The following is a 15,334-nucleotide window of genomic DNA, read 5'->3' as shown; positions in this document are numbered from 1 at the left end:
CCAATAGGATGCATTTAGGGACCAGTTTGCCTAGTCAGTCTCTCCTATTACAAATGGGTAATCACAGCTCACCTCTAGTCATACACAAGTCCACAACATAAGAATACAGGAAGCTGTATACTGAGTCAGACCGTTGGTCCATCTAGCCCAGTATTGTAGACACTGACAGGCAGCAGCTTGCCAGGGTTTCAGGCAGGAATTATTCCTAACCCTACCTGGAGACACCAGGGATTTAATATTGGACCGCCTGCATGTAAAGCATGTGTTCTGCCACTGTTCTATGACCCCTTCTATTAAACAACCACCTGATGAAACACAAGTATGATCCAAACTGTATGCAGATCATGCAAGCAGCCATTTCCGTAATACAGCAGCAGTCCCCCCCCTCCCCCCGCAACATTCCCCATTATTAATACTGTCAGATTTGGAGTTTTGAATCTAGAAAGGCAATGCCTTTTGCAAGAAAAATATAGTCAGGTTTAAGGGTTGTTTTTTTTAAATCCCCAGGTTCTAAAATGTTGCCAAATTTTAAAACCAAATTTTAAATTCTATTTCAGCTCTAGTATAGAGGAAAGGGGGAATTCACAATGGGTAGCTAATGTCTCTTTTCAGTCCCTCCTAAGTAAGATAGGCTGAACACTGTGATTTACAATGCATCATCAACCTATATTTTTAACTGATTCAAGTCAGCACTTGATATAAGAACACAGCCTTAGATATGTGCTTGGCACCAAGCCAAATACGTAGGTAGGAGATACTGGAAATTAGACAATACACTGTAAAAAGACAGGGTGTAGCATCACTGGCCATTCAGTATGGTCCAAGATCAAGACCATGATACTCCCTCTAAAGAAAAGGGGCAGGGGAATGGGCTGTCTTTAATTACTGTTCTTCGTTCCTCCCTCACACAGTCTGTCAGTTTTATGTGTGCACCTGCCAATATTGTGATAATAGGCATGTAACAATGCATGTCAGCAGTTTTAAAAGCTTCTCACACAAAAGAGAACTTGCAGTGTGGCAAAGCACAAGATGTAAGGGAGGACACAGACCTCAGGGATGTTGCTGGCAGCAGATACACACCCAGCAGTTGAATATATAGTATAGCTGGCAACACCAGGAGGAAAGCCAGACGCCAACAAAGGTTTATAAGATACAGAAAGGCGCTAAAGTCACATAGATATACTCTGGATAGGCTGGAATGAAGTGGGAGGGTGGAGAGATTAGCAACTTTGGAAAACGGCTCCATAATTGGGAGAAGTGTTCCTTTACAAAGGGAAAAAGAAATTTGATGGGGCTAGAGGACAAATTCCTTAAAGAAATATTTATTCAGAAAGCATGATGAGAGTTAAAGAGAAAGCGATCCTACACTGTTATTGCATTTGATGAAGTGAGCTATAGCCCATTAAAGCTTATGCTAGAATAAACGTGTTTAGCACCACAAGTCTTGTTTTTGTTGCAATAGACTCACACAGTGACCTCTCTGGAAATTGTTATTGTTTAGGTGCCAATTAAGAACTCCTCTTACTTTCCCAGGCCTTTGGCAGCACCAGAATATTAATTATCTGTGTTATTGTGGAATGTTTATAGGATGCAGTTGTGATAGTTTGTTTTGTTTTATTTGTGTCTACTGCAATGAGTAGTTTGAACTACAGGTTGCAAGCTTCCTTGGAGATCTACATTTGGTTGAAAGGTGGGATAAACACATTTTGAATACATACATAACTAATCCAGTATTCTAGAGGGATCTGTTCTATCTGCTTTTGTGGAATGACTCCCCACAGTGTATTTTAGTACTTTACAGGGATCTAGGGCTAGGCCCATACAGCCTTGACTATGCTACCCCAGAAACATTCAGCTTGTAGTTCCAGGGCTTTAATTGGTTTACCAAGGTTCTGAGTTAGAAGAAGCCAGAGTCCTTCCTATGGAAAGCCCTCTAGAGGTGCTCATTCTCTAGCCAATGTAACACAGAGCAAGGCAAATGATTTTACAGTCCATATGCATGCTACAGGAGTCTTGGCATCTGAAATCTTCTCAGATCAGCTGCTATTCTACTTTTATAGTTATTAAAGTGGTCAGACCAAAGCAGCTGAAAGACTTTGGGCCGGACTTTGGGCACATCATAAGCCACACTAATAAGCCACTGTGGGTTGGTTGTTTGCTTGCCAGCCTTACCCCCAACAGACCATCAGGCACTCTGCAGCTTGTCATGGCTTGTTTCCCCCACAGTCACACTCTCCGCTCATTGGTGGGGTTCACAGGATCACAGAAGGAAAATAAGCCATGGTGGCTTATTTTCCCTCCCGGTGCTTGCCAGTTGTGAGCCACCTAATTGGCATAATTACTCTCACCGGGCATAGGTTGTCATGATGTCTGAAACTGGCACAGTGGGTGGCTGGGGTAGTTTACAAACTACCCTGAAACCCATGGCTACCCTATTTCACATGTAAATAGTACTATGAATTCAAAGTAAGCCCCAAGTATCTCCTGGAGAACCCTCAAAATCCAAGGTTTAATTTCTAACATTTCAGCCTTTATAATAAACAGAAGAAAAGGTGAGAAGGGGGGAGTGGGGGCAATACTGATGAAGATTATAAAACTGGGGAACAGTGAGTGTGTGGCTGCCCATGGACTGATGGTAGTGGTGATTAATTTGGGTTGATGAGGTGAACTAGGACATTTATTTATTAAACTTGCATTGCACCCTGCTATGGAAGCTCAAGGCAAGAAATAGAATATTAAAAATGTCACCACCAGGAACAATAAGTTAGACTGTTCCCTACAACACTGAACCCAATCTACAGGCTGTCTCCTCAAGCCAAATCAAACTATAGTGCTTCTGAGATAGTCTATGGACGTGGCAAATCTCCATGGAAAAGTGAGTTCCATAAGAGTGGAGCAGCTATCAGAGTTTCTTTTCTATATGCCTTTGATGACCCAAGTCTGTGCAAGATTGGTGTTGTTAAGATGGCCTTCTCAGCTGTTCTTAGGGATGTTACCTGGGAGATAACGAGGTGGCCTCTCCAGTTTGCTGAGCAGTCTAAGGTGCTGCAGTTCAAGACTACCACTTTGATTTTTACTCAGAAGAACTCTGTACCCAGTTCAGACTCGAGCATGTGCAAATATTATGCACAAATAAACAGAACCTGAGGTCAAAGAAGCAACTGCCTCACCTCCCTGATACAGGCACCTTTGCATCCTGAACCATACAGGTTAAAACTGGGGGAAGCAGGGAAAATGTATGGAAGTCATGATACCATTGGCTCAAGTCCAGGAATATTTTATTTCTCTGGAATGGGAACAACTCACCAGCCTGAGCAAAAATTGCAGGAGGCAATTGTACATTCTCCTATTTTTTTAAAAAAAGGAAAGCAAGTGTTTGGTTTCATAAATTTCTGTCATAAGAAACAATTTCAAAAAATTGTACAACAAGCTTTTTACAAAGCATCAATGTTAAGATGGTTCACTGGCTTCTACCATGCTGTTGTCCATTTATACCATGCAAAATGCTACATCTGCTTAACACATTTTAAAACATTAGTATTACAAAGATACAAAGGTTCACCAGTTGATAGTTTTAAGACATGGAGATTGTGACGCATTTCTTCGTTTTTGTTGTTCTCCCCACCCCCACCCCAAGGAAGTTACAAAAATAATTTAGTTCACATGGACAAGATGTGGGATTCCATTCCAGCCTTGGATCCTTTAACTCGTACCTCAGTCTCTTCCATTAGTGTGCCACGGGCCACAAGGACTGGCTTGCGTGTTTCTTGTATTCGTAAGATCACAGAGTTAGAAGGTACCTCAAGGGTCATTGAGTCCAGTCTCCTGCAGTAGCAGGAGTCCCTAGACTTAAACCCTCCCTGATTGATGCTCATCCAGTCTCCTGTGAAGGACTTCCAAAAATATATTTCATTCCTGGCATCAGATTGTTCCTCTCTCAGTTATTAGTTCCATTTAGATCAGCGCATCTGCAGCAACTAAGAATTAGTTCTGGCTGAGCCCCAAGAGTGACCTACAATTGAAGAATACCATTTCAGTCTGGGCCAATTTCACATGGATTCAGCCCTTTGTCCTTGGCTTCCTTGTACATCCTTTGGAAGTCTTTGAAACGAGGAGCACAGCCTAACCTGGCCTCCCCAAAGTGCATGCGGCCCGTGAAGAGGAAGTCTCCTTCTCCTGGTCTCACTCCACATTGGAGCAGGGTCTTGATCTGTCCTTGCCAACTACCGCTCTCCTCTGCAGGCTTGAAGATCTTTGTCTTCTGCCTGTAGATTCGATTCACGCTCACATCAATGATGGAATCTTGCTGTTCCTCCTCATTGGTTACGTTTTGGATGGTACCTCTGACAACTGGTGGGGGAAAAATGTATACAATTAGGTTGAGGGATTATATATGAAAATACCTTCACAGTACATGCAGACACCTTGCACTCCCTTTAATGCCAAAGGATTCTTTGATAATTAATATTTAGGGCAATTGACTCAATGGCATCCTGGAAAAAAAAAAAACAAGGATGTCAACCCCAGATTCTAAAATCCAATAGGAAGTAAGGTACAATTCAAAAGGTGCTGTTCTCATTTCTTATACAAGTTTTGTTATTCTCTTTGTATGTTCCTGTACTGAAGTCTTAAGATTTCTATGTGTTTAGGATTTTAACTGTTAACTTAGGATATGAAGCCAGATTTGTATTTTTAATATGTTTTTACAGTTGCCTGTGATGAAGCATCACATTATACACAAAATATAGCTTCAATAAACAGCTCTATTAGCATCTTTTCAGATTTATCCCACTGTTTGTTTTTGGCCAGTGACGTCCTGGGTCACACTGAAGAGCAATTCCTTTTTAAAACTAACAAATCCCACAACGTCAATATATAATCAGGATTAAAAGTGGTCTGTTTAAAACAGAAAATTTAAAACAGAAATCCAGTTCTCAAATTTTTTTTAACCATGGCCTTGCCTACTGGGTTGGTCCAGAATTTAACTGGCTCCATGTGTGGGCATTATTAGATGTTTCAGAGAAAGTGAACAAGAGAGAATATTCAGTACCTTGTTCACTCCAGAAGATACATGTCCTGATCACCATTTTCAGTAACAATACTAATCCTCCTCCAGGAATTTTTCTGGCCCTTTTTGAAACTTAGCTAATCTATGGCCACAAGATCTATGGTCTGTTGTCCAGAGTAGTTCAAATTACCTTTGCCATACAAGTCAGGACTAGCAACAGAAGAAGGCAGGACTAAGAGGCAGAACAAGGAACATGTTGAGAAAATAAGAACTATTTTTATTTTCACCCAGTAGAATTACCAAGGCAACTCACATATGATTCATACATGCTTACAGAGGTTCATCTGCTAAAAGCCTACAACTGTAACCTCGGTGTTTATGAAATACGACAGGCCTAGTTCTCAACAGTACCTCCAAATATTGAAATCTTTCTGCTGCAGAAGACCACAACACTGATTTCTTTCCTTTGCATGCTGCTAGGAATTCATTCTACAGAAGATACCATCAAACAGGGTAAGCATTGTTAAGATAATTAAATACCCACATCAAGACTCAGAAGGGACAGTTCAATCACATTCTGTTAATGACTCCATACCATTTAAGTTGAATTCTATGGCACTCTGCCATGGAGAGACAACCCACAGCCAGCCACCACCTGTCTGGGCAACATTTTCCATCAAGACGAACCTAGAGCAATCCCACTGCAATTTCTGGATGTTGCATCCTCTTGCCCCCAGTCAGAATTATTGCCCATTATGTTCACAATACTAGTAGACTGTATTTATATCTGTAGCACATGTCCAAGACCAGACATGCCCAGCTGTTTCATTACAACATTTACTTGATATTCCAAGCGTGGGAAAATTGTTTTAATGCTATTTAACTATCATAAAGAGGTAAACAGCTACCCCACAAGTCAGCTGGGCAAAGCCACTTGTCTCTTTGGGGGAGACAGAACAGAAAAAGGTACCTTTTATTGGCTCGGCTCTGACTGTTTGGAACTATTTTGAGTTTGAAGGTTTGAACACTTCAAACAGCGCTCTCTCAGGCAAAAGATGTTCAGAGCAAAATAAAATAAATGAGCTTACATAACCCTGTTTGATCTCTTCTTCCAAAACTGATTAAGGGCATTGATGTCATAGGATTTCAAATCCATAAATAGATTTATAGGACAATTCTGGTGGATACATACACACATGCGAAAGGTGATTTTTTTTAATGGCTCAATGACAATTCTCTCAATTGGGTCTCTTTTGTGTTCAGCTTTTTTGAATCCAGCTTTGCCCCTCACAATAGTCTTTCAGGATGCTGAAAGATTACTTTAATGTGAGACTGGCCTGAGATTTAACAGCCCAGTTTTGTGAACCAATTTAAGCTACAACAGCAGAAGGATTAGCATATTACCCTATTCCTGACAATGCCCCATCCACCTCATTTTTTTTTAATACTTCACACATATTTTAGGCCAGCATCCCCTTGTTCCTATGGGACAAAAAATCCTACAGGGTGGCGAAAGACCTTACTCCATCTGCACGATAGTGGGATTACATGTAAAACTCTTCCCCTTTAAAAAAGCACACACAACTTTAGATGAAAACAGTCTTTTGTGAATTTAGGCTTTGCTCAAGGGTCTATTTAGGAACATCAAGAGATTAATTCTCTACTGCTTGCCCCTAAAAACCTTTGAACTTCTACCTCTGTTATTGTCCCCTGTCTCTTTGTCCATTGCAGAAAAGAGCTAGTCAAATACAATGGCTTTAATTGAAGCTCTTCAGAGCTAAAACCCATAAAGACTTTTCCTCCCTTGCTCCCTTTGTACTTCTGGGACACACTTTGTTTACTCTGAAATGGGGAGAAAAGGACTCCCTTGTTTGTTGCAATCTGGGGCTTTCAGTTTGTTCACTGTTTACTGAGGTTTCTGCAGGCCAAATCTAGCAGATTATCATAAAAGGGGAAGAATGGAGTTTTAGAGATGGTGAACACAACAGTAGCAGAGAAATCAACCAAACTTACCAAAGTCACTAGTGCAGACAGCCAAGAGCACTTCCGTGTCACTGCAAGGTCGGCAGGGGGCTAAGAAAGCAAGAAAAGTATTTCAGTAAATTACACATACCAATTTTTACCAAATAGACACACACTCCACCTTAAGGGTTAAGCCTGACGCATTGCTGAAACAGCAGGAAGAAAGGGAGTTCACATCCTCAGGTTGACATTCTCAAGAATGACTTTCTATCTTTTAAATGCTGAATATACAACACCTATAATCTCCTTGTTTCTTCACAAATCACATATATGGAGACTGGGAGGAAACCAACCCTTTGTTACCATGGTGACATTTGTGGTAGAACACAAATGCATTGTAAAACAATTTGAAAATTAGGATATAGTGAGTTGTAAAAATTCATATAGTGAAGTCTTGCGTAGTTGGGTGGCTTCTTTAGTTTACAAGAAACAAGAGTCAAAGCATGTGTCAGAGGACAGGAAGATCAAGTGGAAACTCAAGGCCAGATCTGTTACAACTACAAGAACTGGGCAGGCTGGAAACAGTAGAGATCCTACGCTAATCTAATAAAGGCAAGAATGTAGCTGCTCTTTGTACTCAGCCAGCTACTTCTACTGAGAAGGTAGTGTTGTTAGAAGTGCAGATGTTTCTATAATACTCTATTCAGTTACGGAATTCCTTTTCTCTCAGAGGTCTGCCCTATCTAGAAACATGCTAATTAAATCTACCCACTGAAGACCCAGAGAGTGGGAGGGGGGGACCACAACTTTCTTTGCCATCCCAGCAAGGCACTTGCATCCATCAAAGAAATCCATCAACTGTGCTAAGCACTTAACTTTAAGCTCAATGGTGGCTACAGTAAGACCGAAGTACTACAACACTTAGTGGCCAGTTAGAAAACTGGAAAATTCATATTATACACCCTTAGCCCCCACATCTTCAAATCATGAACTAAAGCATTTAGTTACATTTTTAATGCTCATGCTGCCAATTCACAGAATACAGCAGTAGCAGCTCCTATGTGTTCACACGATATTCTGTGACTTGCCAAGCTAACACACTGCTCTGCTCCTATGAACAGACGACTCATAACAACTGGAAAAAGGAAGAGAAATTAAGAAGCAGAATATAACATGAAGTGAACCTTCTTTCCAGTACACGCATTTAGGATCACAGTCGCATGGCCTGATCAGGTAATACTCTCCTCAAAGAATTCTCAACTTCATAAGAGTCTCATGTGGAGAGGATAAACAAGGTACAGACCAGTTAGCTTGTTATTTGAATACAAAATCTTCCCGATTGTGGCATCCATTCCTAAATGGATAATGGGGACATGGATCACTGGATGTTCAAATAAAATTGTTCTGCCCAGTTTGCTTGTTACTTTCTCAATTTGGGAACAGCACAGGGCAATGAACTCCAGCGGCTCTTACCAGGTTAACATTTTACTCCAGACAATATTGTCCAGCCCCCCGCCCATCCTTCCTAATGCTTTTGATGGCAGTTTAGAGATCTCCAATGTTCAGAGTTTCAAGCAAACTATATAGCACATACACAGTACAATAATAATTTAATCTCCAGCTGAAGGAAAAGCAATTCCACTGCATTTCCAAAGCTCTGATTCTAACTCTGCTAAACAGGCCATGGCATAATGCTGCCATTGTGCATGCTTGCTGTCAAATCAACTGGGAATTCCTTTGACGGAGTGTCATGACCTGAAGTAACCTAAGGCAGCCTTTACCCCCACTTGCCACCCCTTGACCTTCCTGCCAACTAGTGCATCTGAAGGCCTTCTATGTACTTCTCTACAGTGGTGGGGGAGGGGAAAGAAGACATATTTTTACACTCTGCCAGTGTAGGTCTAGATGCCTTTAGTCATTTGCCTTCTAGCTTCTGCTGCTATGGAGGAAAGCACGGCAATGAGCATCTACCACTGTTAGCCAACAAACTTGCACAACGCTTCTTTCCTTCAATTATGCCTTTGCAACAGGAAGAAAAAGGATATGGAAGTCATAGAATCATAGAATAGTAGAGTTGGAAGGGGCCTACAAAGCCATCGAGTCCAACCCCCTGCTCAATGCAGGAAAGTGTCACAGGAAACCCCCTAGCCAGCATTAAGTGATCACATATTTCTTGTATTTTCACTCCTGTTGTTCCCAGGTTCACATGGAAAAGATGTGGGATTCCATTCCAGCCTTGGATCCTTTAACCCATACCTCAGTTGCTTCCATTAATGTGCCACTGGCCACAAGGACTGGCTTGTGTGGTTCTTGAATTCATAAAATCATAGAAGGTACCTCAAGGGTCATTGAGTCCAGTCTCCTGCAATTTACCTAATGCTTAGAGGTATTTTGCCATTACATCTTCAAATAGCAAGCAAGGTGAAGAGTGTAATGTATATTATTGCTTTTTGTATTCAGTAGCAAGATTGACAGTTTTCTTCAAGCAAGGAAGTTGTGATTATACAGCAAAATGATACTCCTAACCATAAGAGAAGTGGGCCCATTAGATCATAACCAGAGTCCATCTAACTTACTAGTATCTTCTTCAAGCCCAACATCACCACCCATCACCTTCAGGAAGCAGTTGTGGTGCCCGCAGCCCCACAAGATCCACCAGTGCTGATGCTTGTCCTAAAACTGTGGGCCCCCCGAGCTACCATTTTAACATTTCCCACAATGCCCTGAAGTGCCCACTGTAGCATCACTCTGGGGGCACTGCCAAGGGGCCTTCAAACATGGAGTCAGTTCTGATCTTCTCTCATTAACTGGCAGTTTCCGATGCTAAGAAAACACCAGAAGAGAACTCTGTTATTACCTCCTGGGGGTCTGACAAGACAAGGTTTTAGAGACACACTAAACTCTTGGCCCTCCACTGTTTTTATTCCATTACTATATATTTGTCTATTCCATAATCACAGAATTAAGAAAACATCCAATCTAGTGAACAGATTAAACTAGTTTATCTCACTATGTTTATAAGGAAAAGCTGTGTAAATTATAGGGGATTGTCAGTCAGGGACAAACACACTGGAAGGTTGAAATGAGGAGACTTCAGTGTTCCCAAAATTCTAACAATCACTTTTAGAAAGCTGAGACAGAGATCCTGCACCTAGTTGCATATGTACTAGTTCCATTAAAATCAAAGCAATTTATGCTTCCATTACGTCCTTTTAAACCAGCATGTAGCAACTATTTCAATCCAAAACCTAGACATAGGCAAATGAGTTGCTGAACTGGCAGTTGTTTGGATACCAGTGGTCAGGGCTTGATTATATTCATTATGGAAGGAAATCTGTTCCAACACTAGTAGTTCTTCTATAATTATATATGGGCTCAGAAAGTTCAATTTTCTCCAAGGTTGACAACAATTATGATCAAATCTGACTGAACCTTAGATGGAGGAACTAGGAACAGCTGGTAATTGTTGAAGGGAGGGTGTACTCAAGGGCCAAAAGGACACAACTGCAAAAAAAAGAAGCTCCAGTAAACAAAAATAACAAAAAGCACACTCCCTGGATAGTTCTAGTACTTTAAACCAGAAGTGCCTTTTGCTATATAAGACAGGGTGGATGGATTAATTCAAACTGAGTTAATTTATATCACTATTTGCCACAAAGATAAGAAAATCATTGATTTAAATCAAATGTCCAACTTGGAGTTTAGGAAATATCTGAATAACTTCAAAAGCCTGTTTTCAGGCTAGTAAAGCAGGATAAATAAATGAAGCTGTGCACTAATTAGTTGTCACAGCCACTGAGGCTGCAGTCAGCCACACTTACCTGGGCGTAAGCCTCATTAAACACAGTGGATGTACTTCTGAATAAATATGCATAGGATTGCATACAGTAAACCACTTTAACAATTAAAGAGAGCTTTGGATAATCAAGATTTGTTTGTATTGGCTACTGTATTTTACAAAATTAATGGGTTTATGTTTGTATACATTCAAGGATACCAACCAGGTTTTTTTTATTTGAAGTGTAAGTATGCAGAATTTTCAAAAAGCAAATACTGATACTTATTAGGCAGGTCAGAACTGCGTATATTACATAGCCCAGGAAGGCATAATATATGTATGAGATCACCAAACTAGGCTCAGTGGACAATTCTAGAGAAATACAGTACGGCATCACCTAGACAGGAGCTAGGAGCTAAATCCCAATGTGTGGTGATAGTTTCATCCCTAGTATTCCTAATAATGAAACAGTATCTTATTTATGCTGTATTTATAATGGTAGACCTCAAAACTCAGGTAGTTTTTGAAAGCCCTAATCCAAGCATTTTCATCAAGGATCATAGATTCAGGGTTTTTAAAAGTTCAAGCATAAGCTTAAAAATAAAGAGGTTATTTTTTTAAAAAAGTGTGTAGTGCACTTTCTATAATTTAATTTTAAAAATCAACTTTTAATTTTAAAAATCAGATCTTTATTTATATAAGATTTTTTGACAGAGATGTGTAAAAATGTTTACAGTGTGAAGAAAGTGGAGAGAGAAGTTTTTCTCCCTCTGTCATAATACTAGAACCCTGGATCATTTAATGAAGCTGAGTGCTGAGAGATTCAGGACAGACAAAAAAGTACTTCTTCACACAGTACACTAAACTATGAAATTTGTTATCACAGGACGTGGTGATGGCCACCAACTTAGATGGCTTTAAGGGGGTTAGATGAAATTTGTACAGAACAAGGCTACCAATGGCTACTAGTCATGACAATAGTGAGAGAGGGCTATTACCCTTTTGTTTTGTTTGTGGGTTTCCCCATAGACATCTATGGGAGAGGGCCTTCTCGGTGGTGGTCCCCAATTATGCAACGATCTCCCCAAATGAGGCCGGCCTGGTGCCAACATTGCTATCTTTTCAGCACCAGGTCAACACTTTTCTCTTTTCTCAGGTATTTGAGTTTTAATCAATCCTAGATTCATTTGATGGTTTGGCTGATTGTTAAAAGTTGTTTTTAGATATATGTTGTCTCTGTGTATACTGTCTGTTGTATGTTTTGTATGTTTTTAAATTTTGCATATTGTATTTTTAATGTTGTTAATCTTTGTAAACTGCTCAGAGAGCTTCAGCTATGAGGCAGTATAGAAATGTAATTCATCATCATCATTATCATCTGGTTGGCCATCGTACATAGGCCTTTGGTCTGATAATCCAGCAGGGCTCTGAAGTTGGGAGTGGAGAGGAAAAAGTTTAAATAGCAATTTAAATTGTCTCCATATCGCTCAATCCATCTGGAAGAAATTCTAGTTAGATAGAATTCAAACTGCTACATTCTTAAATTAAATTTTTATCATAAAAATCAAGAGATTTTCTCTGAATCCTCGCTTCCTCCCTCCATACTGCTGTTCAGATGATGCCACCACTACAAACACACACACACCTGGAGGGGAAAGCGGGTCCCTGCTTATCAGCCGTGGATCTCAACATGTGCACGTTCAATGCAACATGGGGGGTGGGGCTACACATATACAGTTGTATATGTATACCCCCCCCCAAAAAAAACATTTTGCTAAATGTGTGGACATCAAGGGTCAGAGCCAGGAGGTGTTGTCTTGCTGCACCTCTACACTTTGGATTTATGCACGGGGGCGGGGTGTCATGTGAACATCCCTCATCTGTGTACAGAAGGCTAAGATAAGAAGGCAGTACACTGGCTTTCCCCAATCTGACAGACATGTTGGACTTCACAACTCCCATCATTACCAGCCAGCATGGTCATTGGGAATTGTAGTCTAACACATCTGGAGGGTATCAGAGGGCTGGGGTACCCTCTTCCTTCTTCAAAGTTTCAAAGAACTCTTAAGGACTGGCTAATCCACGTGGCTACCCCAGTTCTCTGGGGCCATTCTGAAAGTTCTCCAGAAGCAGCAGGAGAAAGACATGACTGACTCACACTCCTTCTCCCAAGCTTTAGGGTCATGTCGAAAGAAGATACCCTCCAGAGAAAGACCCATGTTCTGTCACCATATTAGAACAAAGGAACATACTTCTCCCTATGGGTGATATGCACATCTCACTCAACCCGTTTCAGATGTGACCCAAAAGTCAACTCATATTCCCACTCTCACAGCTTCTGTAGAAGGCCCAGAACAGCACTTTGTCTCCCATCAGGGAAGACTCTTGCCCAACACTTCAGCTAAGTACTTTGCATTCACTATTTTAAGAAATTATAGTCCTATACCCAAGTTACGTAGGAGCTTGATATCAGCACACTAGAATAAAAGATTTAAAGGGTGAATGTGCTGAAAGTCTGGCAGACTCTGCCATTATTCCATTGAAAACCAGAGCCATGTAGACCTGAGAAAAGCTTAAGGTTTCATTGCTGGGCTGGGATCCTGGGGTTTGCTGCTACAACTGGGGCCTGAAGAAAACAAAATATATTAACAAAACGTAAGTGCTCTTAATGGTTCTTCTGGATTTGAAAAATTTATTAATCTCCAATTCCCTTTCATTTCTGTTAAGGCTTGCGGCTTATTGTCATAAAAAGAAAAGGCTAAGAAAACAAAAAATTCATCTCCTTTTGAATGTTTACCACATAAAACTATCCCAGTATTCGTAGAGTGACTCTGCCTGCTGGGACTATGGTATTTCATTAAGTGAATTTACAGGTTAAACTGCTTTTAGAAAAGTCAAGACAGGGGTTCCATATGTAGTGCCTTGGTCTGTGTCAAAAGAATGGAACCCTGTTCACTCTTCCTTTGCCCCTTCCTAGAGGGAAACTGCTTTAATACAATGTGGAAAAACTAGAATATAGGGCTTTAAAGAAACCTGGGTTCAAACCCCAACTCTGCCTTTAGTTGACAACCTTGAACAAGTCACTACGATCCCATTCAGACATAATACCAACCATGATATGGCATTACATGACTGAGCCTTGGGCTTGCGCACCCCCTCTTCCCCCACTTCTGATTTCACAGAAAACAGTTTGCTCAGTTCAGAACCAAGGGCAGCTACGATTTGCCTTGGCATCCAGGAATCAGAGCATAAAGGGGGGGGGGGCATACCCAAGGTCCATTCATGTCATGCCAAACCATGGCATGGCATTAACCCTGATTTGTCAATCTAACGTATCTCAAAGGTGCTGCTTTAAGGATTAAGTGGCATAACCCCATGTACGCCACCCTGAATGCCTTAGGGCAGGGCCAAGCAACTTGTGACCCTCCAGATGTTTTGGCCTACAAGTCCCATCATCCCTCATCATTTGCTATGCTGGCTAGGGTACTGTGGCCCAAAACATCTGGAGGATCCCAAGTTGCCCACTCCAGCCATAGAGAAATAAAAATTTGTTGAATGAATGTATATTTTGTTGTAGCCTTCCCCCACCCTGGCAACTCCAGATGTGTTAGACTACAACTCCAACAAACCCCAGCTGGCTAAAGTAGCTTCTTTAAAAAACACACAGTCACACTGGGGAGGGGGGAGATAGATCAGGACTGCAGCATGGAGGGCTTTTAACCCTTTGCTCTCTCTGATGTCCTGATTAGAACTGGATTCTCCTTCCGTGCATCTGCTATTGGCACTGAGAGAAAAGCTCCCCTTGGAGCAAAACAGCTAAGCAAGGGCAAACTGTACAACAAACATCACATCTAGTTTGGCCTTGAGCCTCTGAACATGTGGTGTTGATAGAGCAATTCCCCCCTACTGATTTGGTGCCTCTCTGCCTACTGTCTCTTATTATGTCACGTATTGTATTAATGCATGCAGGAATATGCTGTGTCAATCAGGTCCTATTTATTTTGTCTTAGTCTATTTACATGACCATTCTGAGGCAGTGAAGTTATGAAGCCACCCCAAGATAAATTTTCCTGATTGTGCTGTGAACACTCCAAAACTTGAGGTTACATCTCATCACTTCCTGGCTCAACCAACCTCCATGTCAGAAATTCCTTTTTGATATGGTTGAAAGGAAGGAGATCTTAACATAATCTTGTTCTACTTAGTAGGAAAAGGGGGGAAACCCTCCAGGAAGATTTTTTGCTCCAAGAAGGTAGCTCACCACAAGTGCCCCGCCTCCTTTGAGTTATAAGTTCTTATCTGGTATTCTGCTCCAGCACAAGAATAACTTTCTCTTGCCCTCTGGTATCAGGACAATAAAACCAAGAGCTGGTATATATTAACCCAGGCTGGAACCCTGCCAGGAAAGTGTCTCAACCCCATATGGAATCCAGATTGGTGTGGAATTGAATTAAATGACTAGGAGCTGGTTAAAGTTAAACTTGGAAAGCAAGTTAGTGAAAGAAGATCAAAGTTTAAGGAAGCCTTTAAAAATAACCTAAGCAATTATTATGAGTTGTTTCTAAAAGAGAATATAGGTGTGAGAA

The 15,334-nt window shown here is 41.0% G+C and overlaps 1 protein-coding gene across 1 annotated transcript in view; it reads right to left on the bottom strand.

Annotated features, from left to right (window-relative positions):
* Positions 1–1,308: 1,308 nt before the first annotated feature.
* Positions 1,309–15,334, bottom strand: part of METRNL (meteorin like, glial cell differentiation regulator) — a 36,988-nt gene continuing 22,962 nt past the window's right edge. Inside the window, exons 3-4 of the mRNA XM_084838341.1 lie at positions 7,022–7,081; positions 1,309–4,350 (exon numbers count right to left, since the gene is read on the bottom strand). Coding sequence (XP_084694467.1) covers positions 4,034–4,350; positions 7,022–7,081 — 377 coding nt within the window. The 3' untranslated portion in view covers positions 1,309–4,033. The remainder of the gene's footprint in view (positions 4,351–7,021; positions 7,082–15,334) is intronic.

Source organism: Heloderma suspectum, chromosome 2 (genome assembly GCF_057233095.1).
Source record: "Heloderma suspectum isolate Gila_16-S chromosome 2, 16-S_ref, whole genome shotgun sequence".
Taxonomy (NCBI): Eukaryota; Metazoa; Chordata; class Lepidosauria; order Squamata; family Helodermatidae; genus Heloderma; species Heloderma suspectum.
This window is presented reverse-complemented; position numbering and strand designations above follow the sequence as displayed.